The 22,318-nt window shown below is 43.6% G+C and overlaps 1 protein-coding gene across 2 annotated transcripts in view; it reads right to left on the reverse strand.

Moving 5' to 3' along the window:
* Positions 1–3,493: 3,493 nt before the first annotated feature.
* The window catches only part of ZNRF2 (zinc and ring finger 2), a 57,565-nt gene continuing 38,740 nt past the window's right edge, over positions 3,494–22,318 (reverse strand). Inside the window, exons 3-6 of one of the 2 annotated variants that reach the window (XR_003073629.3) lie at positions 11,346–11,451; positions 10,525–10,602; positions 8,655–9,285; positions 3,494–8,373 (exon numbers count right to left, since the gene is read on the reverse strand). Coding sequence is in view for 1 of the 2 variants with exons in the window: in XM_015281773.4 (XP_015137259.2) it covers positions 10,545–10,602; positions 11,346–11,451 (164 nt within the window). In the remaining variant the exon portion in view is untranslated. Of the gene's footprint in view, positions 9,286–10,524; positions 10,603–11,345; positions 11,452–22,318 lie in introns of both variants that reach the window. The other variant, XM_015281773.4, reaches the window with a different exon arrangement.

Consider the following 22,318-nt stretch of genomic DNA (forward strand, 5'->3'; position numbering starts at 1 on the left):
TACTCGTCAGTAGCTTTTCCTCCCTGCCTGTGCTGCCAGCACTGACTTCTCAGAGGCAGACAGGAAGGTGAGGCTCTCAGGCTGTGCCAGCTAACAGGAATGGTTTCTGCACCTGAGCCATTTGTTTACTGAGAACATGAGAGTCTCTTGGGCTGCAGCAGGTTGAGGCAGCCTCAGAGTTGGCAGATAGAGCAAGCAAGCCCACCAGGGCACAGCCCAGCACTGATGATGGTGCCAGGGAGTGTGCCAGATGCACCCATTCATCTCAGAGCAGTTTTCAGGTTGTGAAAGCTTGCTTGGGCCAGCCCCGAGGTCAAGGCGCTGCTCAGGCTGGTTTGGCAGGAGCAGCCCGGGGCAGGGGACAGCCTCATGCATCAACTCATGGCCAGAGCTAGAGAAACCAGCAGCTGCTGCAGGCAGCCTGAGCATCCTCGTGAGTTGGCATGGCATGTGGGGCTGCATTCCTTTCCTTGCAGTCTTACCAGGCTACTTGCAGAGAGCTTCTGATCTTGGGCTCACAGCGAGAGCCATCTGGACTTAAATTCAGACGCAAGTATAACTTCTGTTTTTTAAAGACTTGCTTGCAACTCGCTAAGATGTTCTCTGTATGCAGCATTGTTTTCCCTACTTGTCCTCTGTGACAACAAACAACTTTATAAAGAACCCCAACAGCTTTCTGCAAGATCTTTGGCTTTGCTGAAGCACTGCTGAGCAGACCCGCAGCTGGACTGAGACAGGAATGAGGCAGTCCAGCTAATTTTGGCTGCTGCAGACAGGGGAGATCTGCCACTCGCTTGGCCTTGCACAGGGCCACAGACTCACCAGCTGGCGAAACAGGTCTTAGAAGCGAGCAGTAGTGGCTGCACACAAAGGAGCCAGCTCTTGCTTTGGTAGGTAGGAACAGAATACAAGGACCAAGCTGGGTGAAAACAGCAGCCAGGCTGGAAGCCACGCTCAGAGCACTGAGCCATAGACAGTAGTTTCTGTTGGTTTGTTCAGGGGTCAGAACAGGTGAGGCCTCTAAAACTGTGTTTACGTGGCAGCAGTGCGCCATTCCTCACTGCCAGCCAACAAGCTGTGAAGTTCTGAAGTAACTTACCCTTGGGCATACAGCAAAGCTTGAAAGGAGGGTCAGCGTTTCGTAGAAAATAGCAACTGCATTTTTGGGAATGGCTGTGTGTGGAGACAGCCCTGCTGCAGTGGACCACAGAGCCCAGGAGCACCATGACAGCAGCAGTCAAGGCCAAACCCAGCGCCTCTGGGAACAGAGCAGTGTGTTAGGGCACCACAACAGAGGTCACCTCCGCCCAGCTGGGCCCCTGCACACACCTCTGCCTGCTTGCATCAAGTGCAGAGAGCGGCCAGAATCCAACCAGCCTTGGGTAGAACCCATCTTCCCTGTTGGGCTGCTCTCGGGAGAAGAGCCCCCAAGCTCGAGCGAGCCCATGGCAAACAGCCCAACTGCTGCCTACCACGTGAGTGCTGGGGTTCAGCCTGCGCAGGAGGCAGCGCCTTAATCGGCTGCGATAGCCTCGCCAGCCGGGAGGCCTCGGGCTGGAGCAAATAAAGCCTGCAGGCGTTTGTGCTCCTGCTACCTGCCAGGCTCTTTAATCCCGACTCCGGCAGATGTTAATCCTGGCATGGGTGGCTCCTAAAGAGCTTTCCTCTGAACTGGTCACCGGGTTCCCCGGGCAGGGAGCGGCGTGAGGAGGCCCTGCCACATGGCCCACAGTGGGACTTCCACTCGGTTCCAAAACCCACAGGCTGTGGGTTTTCCTTTTAACGTTTGGAGCCTGCTTACAGAACCAGCCAGGAGGGGAGGGGAGAAGTGCCTCGGTTAAAATTTAAACACTTGTTCAAACAACGGCATCGGTAACCAGGGCGAAAAGGAAAAGCAGGGCAGGAGCCTGACGCAAAGCGTGGCTCTGAGCACGAGGGGCCGAGGCCAGAGGGCAGCGAGCACCTGCAGCCCCCGCCGAGCTCGGCCAAGGGCCCATCCCCACGCTGTTAATATCTGTCTCTATTCTGCTGTCTTTATGAGGAGTGAGTCATCATGCGTCAGCCGACGATGGGCTTTACACAATTATTTATTTATGTTGAACCCTCCTCCCCGCCCCCGCGCATCCCTGATCTCATCCCCCTCGGAAAACAGATGCTTTATGGAACGAGGGTGGAAAGCTCCATCCCAAAGGCAGCCCGTTGTCACTACACACGGGCACAGCTGCCCACCGGGCGGGACAGGGCCAGGCACCTGCACCTGCTCAGGCACGCAGAGCCCTGGACAGAGCACAAAGCTCTCAAAAACTAGGATGGAAAACGTCCCTATCCAGCTCCAGCTACCACAGGGACTCTCCCTGATATATCCCTTGGCCATCAGCCACGTGTTTTCCGCCCCTTGCTGCTCAAAGCAGTGCTGCATCAGGGCTTACTGGTATGGGGCGCTGCAGGCAAACAGCCTGCAGCCATGCTGGTGGCCCCAGAGCAGCCCAGGGTCACTGTTTGTCCCCAGGCTGAGCGGCCAGGGCAGAGCTGGCCCTGTAGGCTGCAGGGAGAATGGGGCCAGCAGGGGCCACTGAGTTGGATTTCCCATGTGAAATCCCCTACCTGCTGGGAGGGACTCACTCCAGCAGATTTTCCCAACGCAAAGCCAAGCCCTGCTCTCACTGCTCATCAGTCGCCCTCATAGCAAGGTTGTCATTTCATGGGCCCAAAGGCAGAGCAGAACACAGGAGCTGCTGGTGAGAAAGGAACTCATTCTTCCCAGAAGGCAACAGGAGAAAAAAAAAAAACAAAAAAACGTTCCACTGGGAAGAGAAGGGAACTCATTCCTCAACAGTGACATCCAGTTGTCTCCATGTTAAAACTCATCTCCCAAGGAGAGAGCTGCAAGGTGGCAACTGTGTCTCAGCACGCTGCCCCAGGCAGCACAAAACAGAGGACAACCAGCCCTGGGACATCTGTGCTGAACGCCCTGCTCTGGGAGCAGTGGGGCACCACAAGCAGGTGCTTCCTGTCTGCAGGGCGAACTCACCGCCCTGCCCCCACATAACCCCCAGTTACGCACTCTGGGTTTGCAGCCTCTCCCCGGACGGGCGATGGCGGTGGGGAAAACCAGCATCTCCACCGCAGCATCACCTGCGCATCCGCAGAATAGTAGCTCTTCCCCTCTTTAAACCACCCGTGCACTTCCCACCTCTGGGGTTGGCAGATGGGGCAGCTCTAAACGCTGATGGTTCTCAACGGCCATTATGCTGTTAAGGACCGCCAGAGCAGCCAACCACAGCCCGCCCCAGCCACCGCTCACAAAATGGCGCCGCCACAGCCGCCCGCCCAGGGCAGGAGTGCTCCTGGCTCCTACCTGCAGTCAGCGCCCAGCGCTCCTCCAGCCAGGGGCACCCACTGCTCCTCCTTCCTCTGCAGCACAGGCGGGCAGCAGCTCTGCCACGTTCAGCAGGACTGTGCAACAAAAGTCACCTGGAAGTGCGGGGAGAGCTGTGCTTCAAAAGATTTATTACATATGTTTGTACATATTTTACATGAATGGAATGTTAACGTACAACCTAAAAAAATCAATAAAAAAATATTTTCATTCATGATTATGTACTGGCAGACCATCGGAAAAAGAGTACCTTAGAACAAGTGAAGTCAGCTTGCAATCACACCGCTCAATTAAAAATAAAAAAAAAAAAAAGAAGAAGAAGAGCACATTTTACATCAGACATTGCAAATTACATTCTGATTTCTGCTCAGGGTAACGAAGGAAGACATCTTGTCCATTACCACTGCACGGCCGTGCGGCATCGCAGGAGCACGCAGCTCACCACCGCTCCACGGGCAGGGCTGGGAAGAGGCATAGGGAAGAGGGACGTGGGCTGCGCTCCAGCAGCAGGGCGGCCTGCCAGGTGGGGAGAGAGGCAGAGCGAGACTCTCATCGAGTGCTAAGGAGAATGCCGGAGCACCACTTGTTCCACGTGATGCCTCAGCTTCTAAAATTAAGTAGTTCGGTAAAACACCCCCCCTACAGCTAAGCCTCCTTTCTTCCTCGAAGGTTGTAGTACTTTGGCAATATCGGCTGCAAGAGAATTTCGGACTGTATGGTAGTGAACGCTTCGGCATCGCACACACAGGAAGAACACAAAGTCATGCTTTGCTGTCTCCTCCTGTTAGCATTTCACATCTCGGGAGCTTGTGACCAGTTATGTTGAAAAGAATTTGCTATTCCACATAACAAATCAGCATTGAAAAGGACACATCTGAGGGAAAACAAGAACGGGATTCGGCAACAGATTACGTACTTGTAACATTGGGTTACTTACATTTGAGACTGCCAGAATCGAGCAAATCCTACTTACCATTGCAAAATCTTTGCCAAAGCACACCCAAGGGCAAAAGTCTCTCAAACAAACATAAATAGATTAAAAGCTGCCAGGAAGATGGGCAAATAGCAGCCTTGCTCCCTTCTGTACGCTACTGTACGCTAGCAGCTCCTTAGAGCAAAGCCAGAACCAAGTCCAATCTTCTGGTGCAGCATATTCCTGGGATGGTTTATCCAAGCGAGCCTTCAGCAAACTGTGCTCCAGCATGAGGTCATTTTACAGCTCGCCCCGCCATCAGCTCTGACGTACACACGTACGAGATTACTTCACAGAGCACTACGCAGTGCCATGGGTAGCCAACAGACCATGTAGCACAGCACTCACAAGAGAACCAACTGCAACTTGAGATCACTGGAAACTCAAAACTCCGTGGTTTTATTTCCCCCCCAGTAAGCTAAAATGTCTTCAACTCGAATTCAAAATCATGTTAATTTGTGCTGAAGAAACGTCACAGATGTTTATATTTAGGAAACAAATACTGGACACCGCTCTCTTGTGAATTTCTCTCACATGTTATTTTGAGTGCCAAAAAGTGGGACAAGCTGATGACGCTGCTATAGAAAAAAGCACGTTCGGTTGGGCTGCAGCAAAACCTGTAACAAGTCCTTCTCTTCTAAAGAGGCTCCTCCTCCATTACTTCTGTGGATGTCAATGGAAAGCATTTCCAAAGACCGAGGGGATACGGCCCTAAAATGTAGCACGTCTTCAGCTAGGAAAAAGAGAAATGCATACTAAAATGCCTTCCAAGCTTGGAGGAGTGGAATGTGAATCTCAAGAGATAGCATTCTTCAAAAACGAGACAATCCTCCACTGGCACAGGTGAGCTGGAAGATCCCATGGTAGCATTTCCGCATTGCCAGGTATGTGGTACTCTCTTGGCGGGATCGCAGCTGCACATGCAAAATCAGCAGATACAAAACTGCAGTACCAAACCTGCACACAAATATTCTCTTTCCATGTGACAAAGCAGCTACAATTCACAAAGATGACATGGCCTTCATCAAAACCAGCATGAGCTTTGTTGCTGTTTACTACTTGGAGATAAGTAATAGGGCCAAGTTCCCCGGGTTTGAGTGGAACACAAGAAACATGGCAAGTTTCTGAAGCCCTTAAATGGAAAAGGCCATAAACACATCGCAGCTACTAGACACTGGCCATCTATAAACAGCAACACAAAGATCCATGGTTCTGAGAAAAAAAAAGAAACACATCTTTTCCACATTTGCTGAGATTTTGGTCTGCTGGGAGTCTCCAGACTTTCAGCAGAGACTTAATTAAAAAGCCAGTGCTGCTTCTAGTGTTGGATTTTTTATGTACTAGGATTAGTACATAAATCTGGAAACTAAGCTGTAAAACCTCATTTACATCATAAAGGGGGAGAAGAAGGGGAAGAAACAGGTCACAAGTATCCACCCACACCCTTGCACCTTATCTACATTTTCCACTTTGATATACTGCAGTACACTTACCCTTGAATACAAAAATTAAATCAATTACAAATAAGACCATGTTTTACACTTTATTCTTCCCCAAAATACCACAAATTTGCGGTGTGCTTCAAGTTTTCCTTTTCCTCCCCCCATCACTGAACTCACAATGTCTAACGTACATGTTGAAAGAAAATTCACTTAACTACTTCCTAAGGAAAATGTTACTAGAGAGATATTGATTTAAAAGAGACAGGACCATCAGTGCCCCATGCTGACAGTAGCATGGCTCTCTTGGCGTTGTACAGAGGACAGCTACACACAGCTCAAATCATAGCCTCCTCCACTAAGAGCTTCAGAACACAAATGGCTACTCACAATACGTAAGTGTGTTACAAGCTCAAAAAAAACTCACATTTCAGGACAGTGTTGAGTCTACTCTTCCCCTCTGGCAAGCAGCATGCCAACACGTTTATGGCAGACCTGAGTATGGGAATTATGTTACACCCTTCCTTACTTAGGGAAGATAGGTCAGATGACTGAAACACTCTGAAACAGCATAGACTTGGCAATTTTAATATATTTACAGGCAAAGAAGCATATCGCACCAAAATATAAGTTATTGCTTCTTGTGGACAAGTGTGGTATTCCTTGATTGAGACACAAGACTTGTTTGATGCTTATTTTTCCCTTCTGGAGCACAGTGATTCAGGACCACTGTGAGGAGGTTGTTAACATGAAGGTGTTGCCTACAATGAGCAATGTCTACGGCATGGTCATCTCCAACTGACCAACACAGCTGGTGACAGAACACTTACAAAGGTGAATTTCCACAGGCATTTTCAGAATCAAACATTGATCTCATGCTTCCAAGTCATTCTTGGCTTGGTCTATATTACACATTTTGATAGAGGAAAACCTTTCGTAGGCTTTCAGAAGAGATTTATGGATACCAAGAATGCAAAACCAGCATCTAAGGCTGCCCCCTATCAGTCCCTCAAACAATCTGAAGTACTGCAGCTCTACTGTGCCGATGGAAGCAGGAGCAGACTCTTTCCCAGCAAAACCACGCTAGCGGCATGCTTTTCAAATGCTGGCCCTAAGCATAGGACCGCAGTTCTAACTGTGGGTCTTTAAGCAATCTATTTGCATCTGAACATAGAAAATACAGGTGCTCAAAATGGCAATAAATGAACTAGAAATATGAACTACCAAAATCAAGCTTAAGTTGTAAACAGATTTATATTTATAATATCTATCTACTCAATCCCCAAGCCAAAGACCATCTATGACCTTGGAGCACAGGACACCAAAACACTAACCTACCTGTATTACACATCACGTTTCTGCAGGCATGAAGCCAACAGCAAACACCAAATCAATGCAAATGCAACATCTTCAATTTCAGAAGACAGTAGGAATTTAGAACACTGGAAAAGTGGGCCTGCAGGCAACACCACTGTATTACAGGTGCTGTAATTCTTCCCACTCCCCACCCCCTGTGATAATACAAGGCAACACAACGTTTCTTGGCTAAAAAGAAAACCGTGCAGGGAACTACTGTACATGTGATATGACTTCAGAATTAAAGCGTGACAAAATGGTTCTGCTCCCACTGAAAAAGAGAATACAACAGGGCCCCATAGTTATAGGTTCAGCTGAAACTGGTGATGGAAGCCCAAAAACATAGAAACAGTATCATCAATTAAGAAAACTATCTAGTTTGGACTCTCTTCTTTCTTTTTGCAGCGTAACAATGGCATTTTACAGTGCAAAATTCAGGGAAAACTGTTATCCAGGAAATAATTGCTCTGCAAGCAAGACAGGGGAGTCTACTAATGTGCACTGCACTTGTTCTCCCATATAGCAGCAGCTGCTCCTGTTCTTTGCCCTTTTTGATATGAATCACAGTAGCAATAGAAAGAAATACGTATGAAACAAAAACCAAACCAGCAGAATTATGTATGTACAAGAAAAATGTTTGAAGTGTGCAATTTATTTTCACTACTGAAACCCACTAAAACTGCTGTCACAAATAAATATTCAGAAACTCTTCCCTGTACTGCGAAATTCAGATACTACTATGATTAATTCTTGATATAAAAGGTATGCTTCTAAGCCCTGATATCTCTTCCAGTTTGTCCTTTCTTTCCTTCCCCTTTCTCTTTTTGGAACTGCGATACTTTATGGAAACTAATACTCATCCACCAGTTTTACTTGGTGTGCCCCCTGGAGACAGCCGGAGATCCATGGAGCCTTGGTTATACCAATACGATACAGTAAAATAATAATAAATTAAACAAATGCAGGTGCCCTTTAAAAAAAGAAAACAAACCACACTGTCAAATGTTGGCCTCCACATGAAGAGACCAATTATTTAGATTGCAAAGTACTACAAATCCTGCCATCAAAGAAACATTCAAACAAGGAAACAAAGAAAAACTTGCACATACGTGGTTTAAAAATTCAACACAAATCCCACCTCGATGTTATCTCACCCATGCTCATTAATAAAAACCCTCTTGCTGTGCCCACGTTTGCAGTTATTCATTTCCACCTCAGGAGGCAGCCTGGAGATGAGAGTAGTACAATAAAATAATTACCTGAAACGTTTTTAAAAAAATACCCGTTAAACAAATTACCTTCACTGGCAGCACTTAAAATTGGTAATTCTCCTTTTTTGTCCTACTAAAAAAAAGTTGCATAGCTGTAAGATTTTGCTTTGCTGCTTTTTGTTTGTTTGTTTGTTTTTACTCACAAGCAGTATAAGAGAAGTTTTAGTTACTTAAATAGCAATACAATGTGCAGATTTCAACAATCCCTATAGCTTGGATCAATATAAATTAGTTACCTGTCTCAGATTTACTCTTTGGACTGCATTGTGACAAAGGTTTAATTAGAAAATTTTGACGTATAGTATTCCTGTGCAGAGAAGTTTATGTTTTCTGTTCTTGTAAAAGTGAAGAACATAAAATAGGGTGTGAATTCAGTAAATAAGGTCACGCTGTTAAGATTACGCTTAAGTTTGCCATTTACTCTTCTTCAGCCAACGAGAAGGTGAAAATGTTCCCACTCAAAAATGGGGCCACCCTCCTGCAAGGGTCTCAGATAGCATGTATCGAACGGCTCAGCTTCCACTTGAAGCACTAGGAAACGTGTCCAATAACCCGCTTCTTCACAGAACCAGAAGTTAGGCTGAAATTAGGAACTTTGGCCTTCAATACAAAATAGTGTCAATAGCGTCTGTGGGGGAGTAGATTGTTACAGAATGTGCAGCATTTTCAAAATCCCTGTGTGTCCTTTGCATGAGTGTTTGGTATACTGAGCGCTACTGGCAAGTAAGTGGTGTCCGCAATGCTTTTTCCATGTCAATGTCCATCTTTGCCTTTTTCAGCCACAAAGAACAGTTATTCTCAGGCCAGGCACGCTGTGTTCAGCAAGGGAACCTCAGATCTCCTATGTTTTCTGACCAGTGGAAGCAGCTGTTAGGAAAGCAGAAGGCAAAGTATCAGCATTTCAGCTATTTCAGTATCTAACACACAGAAAACAGCATCAACACGAGCACTTTTACTTCCCCTTTTCCTTAAGCCTTCAATTATCATCATCTCTGCTGTGAGAAAAAAAAAAAAAGAAAGCAATCTGTGTTTAACACAAGGTTTTACACTTATGAGCATTTACAGAGACAAATGTGTTTATAAACAGCATGTGGGTTTCTTCCACAATTCAGTTGTTGGGGGCAGTATGGAACATGGGTTGCTTTGTTTATTAATTCTAGCTCATACCACCCTGACTTTTAAACTACTGTCCCTATAAAGGGATACCTCCCCTTAGGTTTTCTCTGCTACCCATTCAACAATCCTAGTGCTGCAGTGTGACCTGGTACGTAGATTCAGGAAGCAAAGTGAAACAAACAAACAGATGAATGCCACCGATGATGTCTTCAGATTATGATGATGATTCTCATCTTTAGCAAAACAACAAAAAAAATCAACTTTCACCTATTGACCAGAATTTCAGTTATGCTGTAGAATACTGATAACCAAACATCATAAAACCATGACACCATTCCTTTAAGAATTATGACAAGTGTTGGTGTTTTGCAGTGCTTGGGAGCAGTAGTTTAATGCAAGGTAAAGATTTAGAACTAGCCAACTAAAGGAATAAACCTATCCTTTAAACCTTTAACACTGACCGCAGATCTGAAATGATAACAACTATAAGCTGGAAATACATGAACCTCTGTGGGATAGGATGGATAGAAATGTAAATTCTTTTTTTTTTTTTTTTTTTTTTAAACATTCTGGAATGCATTAAGACCAAAATGATTTTGAAAATACCTAATTTCAACTTCTTTTTTCATGATTCCAAAAGCTTTCTTTCAGAAATGCCTGCCATGGAACAATCCAAAATCACACGGTTCTGCTATTTTGATCTTGTTTCATTTCCATGGAAAAAATACTCTTTAAAAGTTAATGCTAAAGCTTTACTGGCACTGGCTTGCCACTTTCCAGCACTAAAACTGGAATACATCATTTCAGACCACACCATAAAAGGATGCAAAACCCTTTTATACATTGTAATATACGTCATTACTTACTGATTAATATTGCAGTTCTGAGACACATTAGCAAATTCACAAATTATGAAAACAGCATCAAGAGTAATTTCAGATCATCAATCGAAATATTGTTAAAGTGCATGTATCTAAAAATAAGTATTACCTAAGAACGCGAATCTTCCCTTAATCTGATGGATGCTCAGGGCAAGATCTATTTACTTCAAACCATTCATCTATGCAGCTGTCGGATGCAAGACAAAAATGAAAGCAATTAACATGAATATCCCAGTAATGCTTCACAGTGAGAAATGCATACTAACTGGTTTCTCATGATTTCCACGTATGGTGGGATTTTATATTAACAAAGAAATGTATGCATATACACACATGCATGTCCACGCTCTACATCTTTATATGCTCCTAAACAAAAAAAGGAATATCTCATCATTCACTGAAAATTTAATAACCCCAAACCACAGCTGTACTTTAACATTAAGCACTGTTGAACAACTGAATATCTTAAATGTTCAAATCTGTTAGGAAAGCATTTCACAAATTGTAGCCAGCTTTTATGCACAGGTTACTTTACTGCTAACACTATCATCTCGTTTACATCATTCACTGACATCGTACATACCGTAATTACAGACAGCAGTGACAACAATTATGAAACAGTTTTAACAAGCACTCCCCTCTTCAGCCTAATGCTGTTAGACAAGGCTATTACTACAAAAGCATGTGCAATCCAAGCTTGAGAGCTGTGATGTCCACTCCTGTAGAAGTGATTTTGGCCTTTTTTTTCCATGTAAGTGGGAGAAGCTAACTGGCGAAAATACAGAAAGATGCCACTTAAAAATCATCTTTAGCGTGGTTACTGCTTGGCTTTTGTTTGTGTGAAGTGCAAAAAGCAACCAAGTTTTAGTGAAGTTACTCTACAAAGGCAACTTTCAGGACTTCTAGGTATACACCGTGAGGAATACTTGCCCTTTATGATATATGCAGAGGCAAGGCAGCCGTGCTATAGTATCTCCCTGCTGCAGCTCTTCCAGGCATATTGCACACTCCCCAGTATCTTTGCTCAGCACATCCTCTGAAGAAAGAGAACAAAGTTGGACAGTCAAAAAGCAGACTACCACAAGCAAAACATTCTTTATTCAGAACATCAAGGGCAGCTACAGAAGACAGTTCTTATCCTGCAGAAAAGTGCTGTCAAGGTGAGGTTGGGTTGCACATGCCATGAGACAGAAGATTCCTGATGAGAGACATCTCAACAGCTCAAATTAAAATATGATTATGGTTCAGTATCTTGCTTGAACACAGCCATGGCTCAAAATGAAGTCAGTCCTGCAGAAAGACAACCACACAGAGGGGACGGGCGGCCACAATCAGCAGTCAGTAATCCTTGGGAGTTTATACTCTCTCAGCAGATGCACATCCCACCACAGACCGCTCTGATCCAAGCTGGGAAACCTGAGCTCTGACCTAGGCAGCTGCTACATACGCAAGCTGTGCTGCTGACCCCAGGAGCTAAACACTGGGAAAAGTTGGTACCATCACCCAGATGGCACTTATTGACTCCAGGACTTAAAGGATTCATTCGGGGAAGGGGGAGGGGAAAGTTGGGCTGGGGGTGGTTTGCTTAGCCATCCCCTCCTCCCCACGTTCAGTTGTCTTGATGGAGGCTAAGTCCAAGCCTGAAGATAATATTTTTCCAGACAAAACACTGCAGTTAATTAACTACGTACAGATCTTAACTTCCTCCTTCTAAATGCTTGGCCTATCGTTCGCTTTCTTCTCTCCTACTCATCTCTCTTCTATACATCTGCCTTTCTCTAACTTTAACCAGCCACTCCAGCACTTGTATTCCATACCTTCGACCTGAAGGTCCTAAATTCCAGGAGTTGCTTATTTTTTTTTGCATCATTACCAAATCCCATATGAAATGAGGAGACAGTATGTTACTAAGAATGCATAAGAATTGGCTTTCAAATAGAAGTTTATGGGAAAATACATTATTTTTCATAAAAGTCTCCTCTCTCGGACACTGCTCTTAGCCAGAATATGGGATGCAAAATTCAGTCTTGGCCCAACACAAAGCAGGAGATGACATAAGGCCCAGTTTACCAGAAGCAGGTTAGAAGCAACTTCACACAGTGCACAGATCGCTATCAAAAAGGGACCACGCAGCAACCAGCAATCCCTGGCAGATCAGAGAGGTGCACACTTGGCTAAAGTAGAGACCACGTGTTCAAATTTCTGCTGCTTCTGGGGAAAAAATTTCCCCTTCTTAACCAAAAGGAGCCTAAAGGGATTCCTTATGAGGACTACGATTTCCTGGTATGACTGAGAAACCATCAGTTCTAAGCTGTGCTCTCAGGTGTCTCCAGTACTCATCAGTATGGCATTCCAAACACACAGAAAATGACAAGCACACAACGAAAAAGCCATCACTGCAGGAATAAGTGAGATGATGTATGAAATCAGGTCTACTGTGTTTCTCTAGGAGTTGTATAGCAAGCTACCTTACAGGTGCTCGGGTTTCTAAAAGAGTACTCATTCCATGCTAATCTTCATTGGTTATGCTTAAAAACACTGTATAGTGCCACGTGTGTTGCATCTTCATGGGGATATGTGTAATACCCCTAAGAAACTAATAAACAATACACACATTACAGTGAAGAAAATAAAACATGTATTTCACACATGGTAATATTATTTGTAGGCATCATTTTAAGAAATCACTTCTGTTTTTGTAAGTATCTCAAGATGTAAGGATTCAAGAACTGAAGGAAGGCCATCTAAAACAACGCAAAGCTCTTACCTGCCCAGAGGAGGGTGCAAAGGACTTCCTTGACTACCATACTGTATGAAAACATATTTTAATATCTGACACCAGGAGACAAAGACTGCAGAGACAGCACAGTCCTGTTACAGAGACGTGAATCTCTGCCTGATGCTCTCAGACACTATCCTCAGAATACCTGTTTGCACAAATACTCAGCCAAAAGTCCTACAAGCAGATCGACTCTTCCCACAGCTGCGTCACTGGAAGAAGTGCCATTAATCATACAAGCGTATATCATATACGTGGTCAATAAAAGTCAAATTTCCAGAGTTATTTTTAATCAGATTAGCAACTGGTACCCAAAACAAAACGGCACTGAGGTTCCTCCAGTGAATTAATTCCCTGACTCCCTTTGCCAGCACTCTCAAGGGGGAAACATTTAGTCAAGCTTTGATGACAAGAATTAAAATGCTGTCCAGTAAAAATACAATAAAAGAAAACATTTCTGTGAACTGCTTTCACATTATTTTCTACTGTACACGATCTGGCTCGTCACATGCTCCACACACTTTACAACGCAGGGCTCAGAACTCCTGCTGAGTGTTTTAACACAACTCTGCACCTTTTAGCTAACATCGGGGCGAGATGCCAATTTAAACAGCTTTATCTCCCACCAGCCTTGGTGTATCTGAGACTCCCCTTCTCTCCTCCAGGGCTCCCATAATCTTTCTCCCCAGATGCTGTTGCTCTCCCTCTTGCCAATACCAGTCTTACCACCCAAGCCCCAGGCAAACGGCTGGCCTCTCTGCCTTCAGCCAGGGCTTTCCCCCTGGGATGCAGTGGTCAGTGCAGGCCATGCTTGGCCCAGCCAAGCCAGGAGCAGCTGCTGTGAAGACTGACATGATTGCCTAATGTGGCTTTGGGAACACAGAAAAGATTCTGTTAGCAGGATTCAGTACTTTTATCCATCTTAAACAACACAGAGTCAAGCACTTTGCACTTCTTCCATTACCTTGTGAGCTACTCACGCAAGAAGGAAGATAAGTACTGAAGAAACTGGTACAAAATACCTAACTGTTATAAATGCCCAGGCACAATTTGGCACTGCTCACCAAAAGAGAAGAGAGGATGTAAAATTAGGAAGGAAAAAAAAAAAGAAAAAAGAGAACATATTGGGGTTTCAACAGTACTATATGTGTAACGTTCTTATCAGTGTATTACCTAAATGGAAGTGGGAAGTGGAAATAAGCAGAGGCCACATTTTTCCATTTCACCCACACGTGCATACATACACAAACACTCACCACACGCCCACATCCATCTGCCTTGCACCAAACAGAAGGTAAACACTCCTCCACCTTCCAGCCATTGCAACAAGCGCTGGCTAGCTAAGGACTGGTGTAAAGATGAACTCTGGCACAAGAGCAGAGTATTTTGCTCCTGCGTTGGCACAAATACTTCTTCCTCCTCTCTCCCTGCTTAATACTACTAGTATTTTAACTTCTGGTTGGCAGTAGTTTTTTCTCCTAGAATCCTGCTTCTGTCTCTACTGAAAAATAAACTATATTCCATTTGTGCCTCTAATAGCAAGATAAGTGGTACTGAAATAAAATACAATCATCCTGGCAGTGTTGCACGTCAACTTGATTAAAAACATTTTCTGGAACTTTTTAGGGATATATACAATAACTATCAGCTGCCAACTATCAGCCCTGGTTAAAGTTACAGGTAATGCCTGCGATGAAACAGTCTGCCTTTAAACTGAGGACTGCGAGAGCACACGCAATACATACCCTGTGGATGAAGTCATTACAATCTGTGCTCCTGCTATTGCTTTTAAATACAGACAGAGATAGCTCTAGACTCAGGAAATCGTGTAGCAAATCATGACGTGAAGCTGCACTTGGATAACCACCACCTTAGAGCTGCAGTATTTCATTTCTCTCTGGGCATCCTGTGCAACACAAATCAGAAAGCTCTTCCATTTAATCCCATGTGACTGTTTTAAATATACACTTTTTTCTATGACTTAAAAACTGAAATTTCCGTGGAAGTTGCCACCACCGCTAGCTTATCAGTGAAGATGACACTGAAGTGCACCCTATCATAAATAGGGCTAAAACTTTTTGAAATACACCACCTGAACAATATCTTATCAGCATGAAAACTGGCAAAACAAGAGCCTTAAGAAGATGACAAATACCGATGAAACTTCATTAAGTAGTACACATTACCATGCGTGTGCGATATATTCATTCATTTTCATTACTGATTACTCAATTAAGTACTAAATATTTGTTTTATTTATTTTTTATAAAGGTAAACTGAATACGTCAAGCTTTAGACGTCCCAAATCAATGTTTTTCACTCATTTTGCCCAGAACACCCTACTCTGTTTTTTCTTTATGCAGGGAATGTTTCTTTGAGGCAGCTCAGGAACTGTCTTTACAACTTCATATTGGCTGCAAGCAAAAGACTTCTTTCCTAGCCCATCTCCAGCACTGTTAAAGCCAGATGTTTCTTTGACTTGCTCCCTGTACTTCAATGCGGTGGTGGGATAAGAGGAACGTCCCTGATTCAGCGTTCTCCAGCTAGGGATCGTTCTTGAATGACCAGGTCAGCCCTCTTCTGCTGGCCAAAAAATTGAGACAGAAAGACTCTCTGAAGGACAGCTGGTTTGTACAGCTCAACAATGATCAGGCTCTCCACGAGCATGCAGTTGTCACTGCAGAAGATGACCATTTTTGTCTCTCCCAGCCTTCCAAGCTACAAGATCCATCAGCACATTTAGTGAGGCACAGCTGAAGCTGTTGGCTTGGCTCACCTACATAGCCTGTTCTTTGCAGCCGTAAGTTGAAGTCCGTGTTGCCCTCAGCAAGAAACGTGTTCAGAAGAAATGCTGGGTTCCTGACCAGAAACACTTCTTACTCATCTAATACAAACAACCCCCCGTAGCTCAGAGGAAAAGGAGTGATTTTGAAGACCAGTGTCTTTCCTGGAGCCTTGGCTAAGTGATTGTCAGGATTCACCACACTAGGAAGAGGAGCACATGGAAATTCAGAATCCAGCTTTTCTGAGTAACTTGAATTAAGTTTCCTCTTAGTCCACTGAAAAAAAAAAACCCGAAACCAACAATATCCCCGTGCTACTCAACTACATAAACATTGCCACTTTCCATTCATTTCCAACTAACTCCACCTCAACCACCACTGCACAACTTGCCAACTTGGAAACACCTTCTGTACTACAACGCAAAAAAACAAATAAGACAGCTACAGAAAATGTGATATTACCTCAACCACCAACAAAACGTTTGGTGAATCTGGGGGTAGGGAAATGTTTGGCATCTCTCTCTTCACTGCTAGCAACGTGGCAGCTTGTTAAAATTTCCTATGTAAAGTCCAAATGCTATCATTGTTTGCCTTTTGCCTCTCACCTTCTCAGTATTGGCCCAAGACTAAGTTAACTATACACAAAAAACTATCCATCATGAAAGGCTTCCTGCACAAACACTTTGGCCCTCCCTTCTCCTAGAACACAAACATTGTACTGAGGCAGCACACATGCAAAAAAGGAGGAAAGTGAAAGTCAGGAGAAAAATATTTGCAACATAGTAAGGGCTAATTTGCAATATTCCTATCACAAACACCTCACTGAGCTACAGGGAGGTAGCTGGAGAAGTTCCACTGCTTCTCAGCTAAATCCAACGTCTTAAGAATTAGATCTAGATTTTTCTGCAACATTTTCAGCTTTCAGAAGCCAATTCTGAGAAATAACTAAATGCTTCCTGTCAAATTAGTTAAGAATCGGGTGTGCGTGGTAGTGAAAAGTATTTACTTCTCAACGAACAATGATGAAAATGTAATAAACATACGTTCTATTCATCCTGCTTCCCAAAAAGTCTGAATAATTTTAGCTACCTCGATACCCATCAGGTGTACTAAATAATAGAGAGGAAAGGTATCTGTGTGCATGCAGGGAAGCAGTTCTTTGGTAAAGAAGTTAACCTCAGTGGCCACAATGTAAATCTACCTACAACTTTTAAGATACGCTGTCTTAATAGAAGATACAGTACGGCAAAAAACTTTCAAGTCACAAATAATATGGCTATTATACAACATCCAATTAACATTCTCATGTTTACAGCCAAGGAGTCACAATGGAGAGCCAGGCCTTGATAAAAGGCCAAGCAGTCTGGGAAACAAAGGTTTCTCAGCTCCAAACAGCAACATCCACAGCCAGTCAATCCTATGCTAACCTGATCAGTGTACCAGCTTTCTCAAATCGTATTTATGCATCTCCTACAGAGTACTGTGGTGAAATAGGTACTCACACAAGTTAAATTTTATTAGCCCAGTCAGATGTTCCATTTGGAAACGCCTCATGCTCCTGTCTGTAGATTAATTGCCACAGTGACTATGTATTTCCACTGTGATTTAAGATTTGCTTAGCAGACAATTATCTGATTGAATCTGAGAGATCTGCTTGAAACTGCAGTCTTTCCAACATCTATTTAATCAGTCTGCTTGCAATTAAAATGCCCTTGAACATTAAGTCTTCCCAGGATGGTTAAACAACTTTCTCCTCTTGCAAAGGCTTCTAACGACAAGTTCTATTCACCACATTTCTAAGTACCATGTTACACCTTCAAATTCTTGTCTAGATATGAGCATCTCTTTGCAATAGGACCAGAAACATCCTTGTATTCCAGAATATGATATGTAAAGAGATTTTGTGCCAGACCTATCCATTCCACACTGACCCCATTCCAGCTAAACTGATGCAGTTACACTTTGAGTGACTCAAGGGTTAACTACTTGAACAGTCCTCCTTGGGATGATGTGTCTGTCTCAAGGCTTCACCCCTCCATTCAGAAACACTATCCCTGAGAGATAAAAATACTTCTAAATATTTTCCCATCTGTAGGGGACCACATGAAAAAGCCTTGAATGCTGCAGGACCAAAGTAGTGCCCCGCAGTCCAACCCCGTCATGAATGGTATGCCCATGCGCCTATCAGTCTGGAACAACTGAAACAAATACTTCTTCGTTGCAGCTCATGGAATAAAAATAAGCTGTTTTCTTTCTTAGCTTTTTTTTTTTTCTTTTTTTCTTTTTAATCAATGTCACAATCTCTCAAGCATTAATCTTGAATGTCAGGAGTTAAATAAAATCTAGCGAACCCACAACAAATGCAAAGGCAGCAAAATAAAGAGTCCTTAAGAGAAAAACAAATCTGTAAGGAACTATCACTGGGGGAATACCTCCTTCTCCTTGCTCCATTGCGAAAGAATGATTTACACTTCTCCAGGCTGAGTTTACCATCAAAGAGGATCTTGTACCACAAATATGCTACAAAAGGAGCAGTGGTTGAGTAAGCAGCCAGAGGCAACCAGCATGTACTGCTGACAGACAGAGTCTGCAGCAGTTAGGACTGTTTCTTACAGAGTTGGGAGTTAGGTTGGATGAATTCAACTTACAGAAGTTGAACAAGAAAGAATTATGGCCGCAGAATCCATGCCTGTGGATCATCTTTTCTTTTTGGCTACACAATGCTTCTTATCTTTGAGGAACAAATCAAAACATTTGGAGGCTGCTTAGATGTTATTGGCTATTTATACAAGCAGTAAGAAACTGCTATGACAGATACAAAATTAATTAAGGTACAATGAGAAGTTGGGATCACAACCCAGAGACCCAGACCAAAAGTGGCTGAACTCCCAGAGCAAGAAGTAATACAAGAGAACTTTGAAGTGTAGTTTACCTCATGCAGCAAAGATAACATAATTAGCAAAGTTAGTAAGAGCAAAAAACAACTAAAACAAATTCACAAGAAACAACCAGGCATAAAACTCACAGCCGTTATCTTCAGAAGCATCTTATCGCAGTAAATCACTTGGAAATCTGATAGAATGAGGAAAAGATACTACTGTAGTCAGGAGGAGGGGGAAGAATTCTTTTCACAGGCCTTACAGAGACTTACCTGCAAATACAGTCAGAATGAAGACTTAACTACTACGCTGTATTCTATTAAAGCCAGTAATTTCACCAATCAAGCATGGATGCTATTGCCAACAACATTCACAAAGACTAGGAGAGGGAAACAGAGTGCAGATGTGGTGAAGTACATATCACAGAATATGACCGTCTCTGATCACGGTGAAGTAAAGGTCTGAATTGACAGAGATGACAAATATAAGATGTCGCTGTGACTGTACAAAAGGATCCCCACCAAGGTTAGAAATCCCTCTTTCTTTGGAAGCTTAAATGACTTTAAGCCTGTTTTTCCCCAACATGAAAGGAGACCAAAATGATCACAGAAGTGAGTTCTTTCAAAAAGCAAGGTTCCAAGCATTAATTGTCACTGAAACTATGGTCAGAAGATAGAAGAAAAATGTGAATCGTTACAAAGCAATTAGGAAGTTTCATTCTAGTAATGGACTGTAAGAAAATGAGAGTGTTGATGGGGATCTGCTGGCTTAATTAAAGCTATTTATGAGAATTCTCATCTACCACAATGGAGAGGAAGCAGGCAGGTTAGAAACCTCTATGGAAGAAAACAATATGGGAAACAGTGTCCTCAAGGAGCATAAGGAGAGAGGAAACAAAGGCCAGCTACAGTTAGCCATCCCTCTACTCCAGGCAATGCTGGTTACTTCAGTACAACCCTTTTTTAAAGTTGACTGTATGATATGCTTCAGTGTTTTTGTTTCTCTCTCAGGCCCTTATTCCACTCTTCCTACAGGTACCCTGAGCACACTGAGTTTTCCCAGGTCTTTTTAACAGTGGCCAAATAACTGACTCATTTCTTTACAAGCTTGGAACAGTGTTTGCTTTGATCTGATGTAAAATGAACACATAGAGAGCATTAACAAAGATGCCATGAAGGCTGAAGCCATGAGACAAAGAGCAAAACTACCACAGGAGAGAAAAAAAACAGGTGTGTCTGACTAAGATGCTATTCTTAGAGCAGATATGATGAGTACCACACAATGAAAATTCTGGTGCCAAAACATAGTGGGTATAAATTCTGGCTTATTAACCCTAGTGCCAGGTGCTAGGCCAACAGGGTGCCCTTCCCAGCAGAACCCAGATCTCTTTTCTCCAAGCAAAAATTGCACATTTGGTATCAACGTACACAGACAGGACACGGACACAATCACTGCAAACTTTGTCTTCCTTTTCTGTTCACAGCAGCCAGACAGCTTCTACAAGCTATTCCTATTTTAAATGAAATCTGTTTTACTACAAAGATGGATCCCAAAACATGCCTGAATACAAAAATTTCTAATAGCTAAAATCAAGTCAGAGTTTCCAGAGTTATTTCTATTTTTCTGCTATACACTAACCAATAATTAAGTGTTATAATTTTATTCCAGCAAGCATGGATGGGTGCATCAGGTACAGTATTGCTAGTTAGTCAAGGGAAGCAGTTGTCTGTGTTGCAGCCTGCCAGAAAGATCTCTTAAATCTCTGCTTATTTATTTTCTCCCCCTTCCACTCTTTCTTAGCAGCTTTGTTAGCTAAAAGGGCCAATCATACCCAGGGTGGTGCATCAGGCCCAGCACTGCCAGCTGGGCAAAGGAAGAGATTACCCTACTTCTCTGCACTGGTGAAGCCTCTGCAAGCACTGCGAGCACTGCATGCAGGTTTGGACATCACAACATATGAAGGATGTAAAACTATCAGAGACCATCAGTGACATTTGGGTTGGGAGCGGGGAACCCTCAACCCTCTTGGAACACACTTGCTGCCATCTCATCAAAGGGACCCCAGGCATGGGATGAAGAGACTAGAGCCCCTGTCGAACCCTGTGACCAAGAGGAAGCTATTCTCCCTGGCAAGCAAAATGGCATGGGATGCTATCCCAGGAAAGGGGCCCTCAGTACTCCCATCCTTCCTCTTCCTTCACAACTAGGGCAACTTTCAGGTCATGAGTATCTCACCCTCAACACAACTGGTTTTTGTCACCATGGGACACTATTAAATCACACCGCCATGGTATGACAAGCCACCTTCTGTTCTAAACTCTACAAAAAAGGGGGACTCTGTGGATGGAATATCAGTCACTGAGTGGCTAAGGACTCTGAGGTTAAAATTACTTGGACAAAGGAGGGCTACTTCTAGAGTGTTTGCCTATCCTTGTGTAGGGTAGGCACGTTGAGTGTAGGTTGTGTAGGACACGTTGAGGAGGTTCTTCAAATAGGGGAGGATGTATCCTCCTCCTCCCATCAAGAAGGGGCACCTTCTGAGAGGAGCAGAGATGTGAAGCCCATGGACCCTAACCTCCCAACGAGTGACATACTGCCCATGGAGGTGGATCCACTTCCAGATGAACAGCAGCAAAGGGAAGTGGATTCATCTCCATCAGTACTGAGTGGGCAGCAAAGCACTGCACCTTCCAAGAGGTAGCAACCCATAGGCCTCTCCACCTTCCCCTAGACAGCTCCCTCTCTTCCAGTGGTGAATATCCTACAATTTTAATGTAAGCTGGAGAACTCCAACTCCAGGGTCATCCCACAAGCTCACAAGGAACACTTATTTCCTAGCAATAAGAGCACTCAATAATACAAGCTGATTAAGCACAGGAGTCAATTTAAAAAAAGACAATCCCAAAAGACAGTTCTCTACCACCATATTAAAGGTTTTCTTTCTCTCGTTGTTTTTAAATATACAGACTATCAAAGCTACTAGACGTCGTTACAACAACGAGGTATATTAGCAAATAGAGGCATAGATCAAAACAGACTCGCTTGGAACTGGAGGGAAAAAAAGATAGAAGCACCAACCAAACAATTCCTTAACCCATCTTCCCTCCCCTGATGAGTAAACACTGCCTATAGGCTAACAAATTATCATTAGATACTAAATTATTACTTAGTTACATGAAGGGAACCTACTATCTCATGTTATCTATAAAAGCTACCTGAATCTATTATCAGTGAAGTTTTTCCTGTTTCAGCTGTGTGGTAGAATTGGGGTTATTTCTGCAGCTGCACAAACCTGTGGCCCCGTGGGACAAAGTTATGCAAACTTTAGAAAGCAAGGAGGTTCCTCCAGAGAGAGGTATAGTAGCCTACTATCCTAGGTAGGCTAGTCTACTACTTGGCAGCTATGCCGGTATACAGTCAATGTCATCATTGTCGATAAAGAATTTACAAGCTGGTCTAGAA

The sequence above is a fragment of the Gallus gallus genome, chromosome 2 (assembly GCF_016699485.2).
Source record: "Gallus gallus isolate bGalGal1 chromosome 2, bGalGal1.mat.broiler.GRCg7b, whole genome shotgun sequence".
Classification (NCBI taxonomy): Eukaryota; Metazoa; Chordata; class Aves; order Galliformes; family Phasianidae; genus Gallus; species Gallus gallus.